Source organism: Solea senegalensis, linkage group LG1 (assembly GCF_019176455.1).
Source record: "Solea senegalensis isolate Sse05_10M linkage group LG1, IFAPA_SoseM_1, whole genome shotgun sequence".
In the NCBI taxonomy this organism is placed as follows: Eukaryota; Metazoa; Chordata; class Actinopteri; order Pleuronectiformes; family Soleidae; genus Solea; species Solea senegalensis.
In genome coordinates this window covers 9,024,452-9,031,527 of record NC_058021.1, presented here as the reverse complement: position 1 = coordinate 9,031,527, position 7,076 = coordinate 9,024,452, and the positions used below count along the sequence as shown (strand labels likewise).

The following is a 7,076-nucleotide window of genomic DNA, read 5'->3' as shown; positions in this document are numbered from 1 at the left end:
AAAACAGGCAAAAGTCATCACGTGCCCTGACTCACTGTCACTTTATTTCTGTACAGAGACCAGGTCATACAGCAAAAAACATGTACAATGTATTTTTTTATTTTCTAAAAAAAATGATACGTCCACTTATAAAACAAGATCTAACCCGGTTCAAAAGGTACATTCAGTTTCCCTTGCATCATGAAATGGCACCGAGTAAAAATAGCAGCATGTGAAATAAAACTGTCTAACAACACATAGACAATTGGATAAATATGTTTTCTAAATGACATGTGGATTCTTAATATAGTCTTTTATGTGTCACATATTTTGTACCCATAGGGTTTTAACATACATTTCCATTTTTGGAAAAAGGCATCCGATGTCAGTGTTGACAACAGTGTTGCTCTCTGCAGATGGGACACAAAATATCCATCAAGGAAAGTGACAGGTGACATTTGCAGTGATATTGTACAACTTCTGGTGTTTATAGCAAACATAAACATATAAGTTGAGTCATACATGGGGAATTGAATTTCTTGTTGATATGGAAAGGATTTCGGAGAGGTTAAACTAGATGTGTCATACTGCACGATCCATCGTTGCATTTGTGTTAAGAAATCAGAAAGACAGTGGAGACTTTCTTCACTGTTGGGTGCTGAATGTAAAACACATACCGTTTTATTGCTCGTACTTTTTACTGTAGCTCACTTTCTTCACATCCTGTAATTCTGAAATCATACGTATGTAAACTTAAATACTGTGTGACACATCTAAATTTAAATGTTTTGAAAGTTAAATCTAAATGATAAATATGCTAAATGTAACCTAAACTGTAAAGATACGTCTACATCTTGTTATCCGAAATAAGAAATCAAATCACATCAGATGAAATCATGGGGAGATAAGGTAAATATGAAGAAAGTGAGCAAACCAGGCAGAAAATAGAAGCAATACAACTGTCACCACATTTTAAGTTTTAACACAGCTTATACCTCACTGTCTCTCTGATATTTATATGTTATATTTGTATTTGTCTCTACAGAGAAGGCATCACTCACAGCAGTTCATCGTCCAGACTTATTTCTAAACTGAACAAATGTCCATCAAAGGTATTTCATTGACTGACAGGAGCTCGACGTGCTGATGGTGCAGGTGACAATGTCCACTCTCCTAACGCGCGCGGGGCGCGTTTGTGTTGGACTGCGGTCTGGAGAAGACCTGACCGCCAGCGGGTCTTTGGTTTCAGCTGCTACTTCTTCATCACAGCCGAGGATGGCGGTCGACTCGACGCTGAACGGGTGGAAGTTGACGCGGGCGGTGTCGTACTCCCACGCCTGTCTCATTGTGAAGTCTGTAAACGACTGGTGTTTGAGCTGCACCTGGTGCTCCACGTCGTTCCTGTAGCTGGCCGTGCGTAATGACGCGTAACTGGTGTCGTTGCTGTTTAGAGACGGAGGGGAGTGTTGACCTCCCACCCAGCCGGTGTTGTCCCTCTCACCGTCCCTCACGCGCACCACTGTCCTTTTCAGCCTCTCACAACCTTTCAGCAGCAGGTTCTTCCGACACAGAATGTAAACCCAAGGGTCTAAAATGGGGTTGAACGAAGCGAAGCGGATCGCCAACAAGTCGCTCCGGTAATCGGGCTTCCCCCCCGCAGAGATATAAGCAGGGTCATAGAGCTGGTTGACGAAGATTCGCACCTGTCGTGAAGAAACACAGAAACAGAACATGTTATGTTTGTTTTGGGAATTTGGCAGATTTATAAAAGGTTCATGCAGGTTGTGTGATAGGGTGAACCCGGTGAAATTGAGTCCTCGTTGTGATTGAGTAGGAACACCTTTAGTGAATGAAATGCTTCATCAGCATCCGGAAATGTTCCGGTGAACTGATGATGAGTGAATGAAACGCTTGTTTAAGTCTATAATTGGACTACTTTACGCTTAACGCCTGGAAACAAGCATTCATTTATTAAGCTAATTAAAGTTATTTCTTTAATATGGTAAGTGGTGTCCTGCCCAAGGACACGTCGGTATGTAGACTAGAGGAGCCGGGAATCGAACCCACAACCCTCAAGTTGAAAGAAGACTCGCTCTATTATTCTACGATTACTATCCGTAATGTACGTTTAGTATACATTGGTGGTCTGTATTTGTGTCTAAAAGGGCATATTTTCTATAATGCATGACACAATAATAAAAACAATACTTTAATCTGAGCGCAGGCAGCTGGGCTGAAATAGAAATGCATGTTCCTCACCACTAAAGGAATGGAGCAAACCAGGAAAACGATGGTCATGAAGATCAGAAGCCAGAACATCTGGATCTCCGCCGCCGATGTGACCGACGGCAGCCGCGGGAAGAGGCGCCTTGAACCTCCACTTTCACACATCTCCGCCCTCACGATCCCTGTCCTCTGGTTCATCCCCACCAGTGACCTGCACACGGCCAGGTTACAAAAAACGGTCACTGCGATTAGCACGAGCATCACGCCGCCGTACAGGAAGGAGTAGCAGGCTCCGAGTGGATCCATCGCCCTCCAGTCGAGAAAGCACCAAGTTCCGGGAAAGTGTCTGACGTGCTGCCCGAAGCCAAAACTGGGCATAATGCAAAGTACAATGTTGGCGAGGTAAGTGATCAGGAGCGCAAAGCGCGCCATCGTCCGGTCTATGTGCTGGGAGTAGAAATACGCATGGTTTATGGCCAGATATCGCTCCACAGCCATGGCGCACAGGATTGACATGCCAGCTGACCCGAAGAAAAGCATGGAGAAGGAGAAGAAGTGGCACAGCAGCGCTCCTCCTGGCCAACGGTTGGCTACGTAGGTGGCGATCACCACCGGGCTGGTGAAGCATGTGCCCAACAGGTCTGTGAGGGCCATCCCACACACCAACGTGTAGAAGGTTGTTTCCTTTTGTTCCTTTTTGGAGATGCACAGCACAGCTATGGCGATGAGGTTCCCCAACACTCCGACGGCGAACATCGTGGCTGAAGTGACCAGAGACTTGGACTCGAGCCGGAGCGCGCTGTGGTTGCGGTTGAGAGAGAGTGGAGTCAGCTGCTCAGATACATTCGTGTCCAGTTCTCCAAACGTGAGAGTGTCGTTGATCATTATCTCGATCAATTACGCACGATGGTGAAGAAGTGTGTGAGGTTTAGAAAACGCTCTCCAGAAATATTACTCGGAAACATTCATCATTACCAGTTCTGTCTGAGAGCATGAAGTGCACCACACTCAAGTGGATCTTTGGCGCCGTGTTTTTGTCTCGATGTGCCCATATGAAGGTGTGTGCTTGCTTGTGTTTTCACTGCTTGGTGCTGCGGGGTTTTAAACTGTGTGCTGATGTCAGGTGGGTGACGTGCGGGCTGTGAGCGCTGTGACCAAGGTTTCCCAGGATCACATTTCTGCAGCCGAGCTATCAATATTCCACACTTCCCACTGCTCTCCTCTGGGGCAAAATACCAGCACCCATTGATCGTTAAAGCCAGGAGCCAAATACAAACATCTGGTATCATTTATCACTAAATGTGTTGATTGTCTCTGTGTGTAAACCCTGTGCTGGGTTCAGACAGACTTTCACCATATAGCCCTACTAGGAGTAGTACATTGATGAACTTTGTTAAACTTAAAAAACGGTTTGCTAAACTTTGTTTAGTTTTTCCTCAGTTTCATGACTGATTTCGTCTTATTTCATTCCACTCGCTGCTTCTTGCAAAGTCACTAAACCCTGTGTTTACTTAAGAAGTACTTTCTGGCCCCATGTCTGGTTAGAATTGACAAGAGATGGAGATGTGCACACCGTGTCATAAATCTCCAACTTCAGCACCAAGGACAACGCCATCAACACAATCAGCACCATGAACAGGGACAGTGGACACACTGCTGCTCAATCGATAACTGATGGAGGTGCAAGAAATAATAGCTTGGAAACAGATTCAGTGATCAATTAATTCACCAGACGACTCATGTGTAAACAGTGGTGCTTATACTTGAAGACAAGTGACTGCTTTAAAAGTGTAAATCCTCTCTGCACTGACGTGTTCACGCTGATGTGACGTCTGCTTTAGTTGTGAATGTATTTTCATAATGTGACGTACAAACAAAGCACAGACTGATGACAATATGAGCCCACACGTTACAATGAAAAAGGCTTCTCCATAAATAATGTTTATTGATCACATCAAGCAAACAGCACATTGAGGATCCGCGGGGACAAACTGTCAGAGTTACTGATCAAACATATTTAGAGCCCACATCTTTATCTACTGAATGGATTAGAACTCCGGATATTGTCACACATGTGTGTTTTCTTTTCTTCTTTAATGGGAGTCGGTGTCAGTCCGGAATAGAACCAGGATTTATTATCATCTCTTTTTGAGGACAGGGAGCAGCACTGCAGCCTGTGAGTTACATTTGAAATGAATGAGTTAACGTTAAGCCATGAACAATCACCTGACTATCTCACACAGACAAAGATGAGTGTGCGACGTAGTCAATGAATTGCGAAATTAGTATTCACATTATCATCCCAATCTGAGTCGAGCAGTGTTTGAGACCTCCTCTCCTCATACTTTTGTGAGTTTCTTCTCATGCCATATCTTTTTTCATTTCCATTAATAAATCATTTCCTATTCACTCATATCATCACCTATTATAATTTCATGAATAATCAGGTGAGCTTATAGGCATGAAGGTGCACAGATAAACCCCTGCAGGTGGTGCTCAGACCATATACTTTTATACTCGCCAATCAACTGCTCTCCTGCGTCTGCAGAGCTGTAATAAGGTGATCACTGGGCGCACTACAGGTTTTCAAATAGCATCACATCTTCTACCCTAATGAAGTGAGTCACTGAACTGAATCACACGTCGACGGGAGGCAGTTCTGCTTGGGGATGAGCGGAGTGTTGAGTGTGTAGGCCTGTTGCGTGAGCATAACAGACAAGGTCCTTCAGGCTACAGTGGAAATAATACTACACTAAAGAATTACAAATAAAAATCCTGCTTTAACATCTTGCTGAATAAATAATGCATTGAGAGCAAATGTACTTCAGCAGGCTCACCAAATACAATTATTAGATTATGGTAACAACAAGCATTAACATTTAAACAGCAGGAAAAATACATAAACAGTCAAATATAAAGCTCTTTCCTGTGTCAATGGAAGGTTATTGACACGAAATGGGAACAGGAAATAAAGTCTATGTTCATCAGACATAGGAAACAACAAAAACACGTTGTCTTTTTAATCCCAACGACATCAAGCTGATCACATGTTTGTAAAATCTGAAAGGTAATAGAATTATTCAAGTCATGTGTTTAATATTTTTTTGCATGTGTGTGTGTGTGGCATGTACAGTAGCACCACAGTTTAGTTCCTCAGAGACACACACACCCAGGAGACATCAGTCCCAAAGATAAGGCCTCAAATCTACTTACACAAAGACAGAGAGCCTTAGCCTCCGACACTGTACACTTAGACAAACCTGTCCTCCACTGTGTATGATGAATTCTTTCATTTCCACTGAGTAGATTACGCCGCCGCCGCTGCTGCTGCTGCTGCTGCTGCTGTGAATGTAGGACCACTGACCTTGTCAGGACCAGTAGTCCTCATGGAGACCAAAACATGGTCCTAATGAGGTGAAACCTAATTTCTGAAGAACTGGTTAAGCTTTGAGCTAAGATTCGAATTATGGCTAGATTACGGTCAGGATTAGCCATCAACCCTAACCACAGGGTCTCCACAATGATTAAGCACAATAAATCTGATGCCCTCATAAAAGAATACACACTCTCCCACTCACACAAACACACATAACTACTACTCTCTCTCTCCCTCTCTCTCTCTCAGAAGGCCGCCCACATACGAAGAAGATGTGGACTGGATTACGTCTGTGGGTGGTGTTTGTGTGTCATTGTTCTTCTCTCCCAATATACCATATGATCCTTGAGGAATTTCCATTCATATCACAGGATTTTAATCTTCTCTCAGAGCCTCATGTGTAGTTGAAGTGTGTGTGCAGCCTGGACAAACGTACACACACATTTAATGTGCGACAAACTCATTTGTCTGGCTCTTATTATCCAAAAATGAAAGCAGAAAAATCACTGACAGAAATACCTGGATGCCTGGATCCACTCCAAATCAGCACGGCCACGTTTGCTGCAGTGACCAATTAACAAACCAGAAAGGACCGATGACACCAAATCCACCTGGTGAGGGCAATAACAAAAGGTTTAAAGACGATTCTGACTGTTTAATATGCACAAAACACCATGAACGATTTTCTGTCTTGAGGGAAATCAGCATTTAGGTATTGATCAGCATGTAATTAAGTCACAGGGCGTTGTTATACTGGGCTGACTGCTAACAGGCAATTAAAACAATTCTTTTGCTTCAAGTTAATTAGATATTAAATGATCTGAATGCAAATGATCACAGCAGTGACCTTTACAGCTGAAAACACCAGTAAGCAAGATTTGTGTTTGTGAGGATTTTGTATTTAGTTTGTGTGTGTGTGTGTGTGTGTGTGTGTCTTTGGTAAGAAGACAAAAGTCATGTAATTTGTGCATCACTGATGTGTGATAATGTGTCAAAAGACAAGGTGTGAAAACCTGTTCTGTTTTTCCTTTCATCCCTGACATGGGACGAGACAACTGTTGTGTTCGTATTTAGAGATATGAGAGGAAACTTCTATGTACATAGTTAAAAGTTTTATTGTTGAAGCAACAAGTACAAACACTCTGCTAAGTGATGCGGTGCATCTCAGAAGAGCTCATGATACAGAGAACTAAGATCTATATGTATAATGTGTTGAAGTGTGATTGGTTCAATAGATGGGGATGAGCCATGGTTTAGACTTTAGACCGCACCCAGTTTGGCTCCTCCTTTCCGGCAACTGCATTGTAGGAGAGCGCATTATGAACTGTTAGTTTGTATGGTGTTGTTGTGAGCAACTATTTGCATAGTGCTGTGTAGGCATGAGTTAATGTTTCAGGTAAGCCCACCCACTTCTTTCAGTGTATTTAAATGATATGTTCCCACACAACCAACAGGACACGTTGGGTTATTGTTGTGTTTTGTGTGACGAGTCTAC

At 43.1% G+C, this 7,076-nt stretch overlaps 1 protein-coding gene across 1 annotated transcript; it reads right to left on the bottom strand.

Moving 5' to 3' along the window:
* Positions 1-22: 22 nt before the first annotated feature.
* Positions 23-3,098, bottom strand: ptger4c (prostaglandin E receptor 4 (subtype EP4) c). The gene is made up of 2 exons (XM_044014472.1): positions 2,239-3,098; positions 23-1,682 (listed from the first exon to the last, which is right to left on the bottom strand). Exons 1-2 carry the CDS (start codon positions 3,088-3,090, stop codon positions 1,086-1,088), a joined length of 1,449 nt encoding a protein of 482 aa, XP_043870407.1. The 5' UTR covers positions 3,091-3,098; the 3' UTR covers positions 23-1,085.
* Between the last annotated feature and the right edge of the window lie 3,978 nt (positions 3,099-7,076).

Bases quoted from the DNA above. Each gene is read 5' to 3' on its own strand.
- ptger4c (XM_044014472.1), bottom strand. From the start codon at position 3,090: ATGATCAACGACACTCTCACGTTTGGAGAACTGGACACGAATGTATCT. The intron at 1,683-2,238 runs GTGAGGAACATG...TCTTCACGACAG, and splicing joins TTTGCTCCATTCCTTTAGTG to GTGCGAATCTTCGTCAACCA.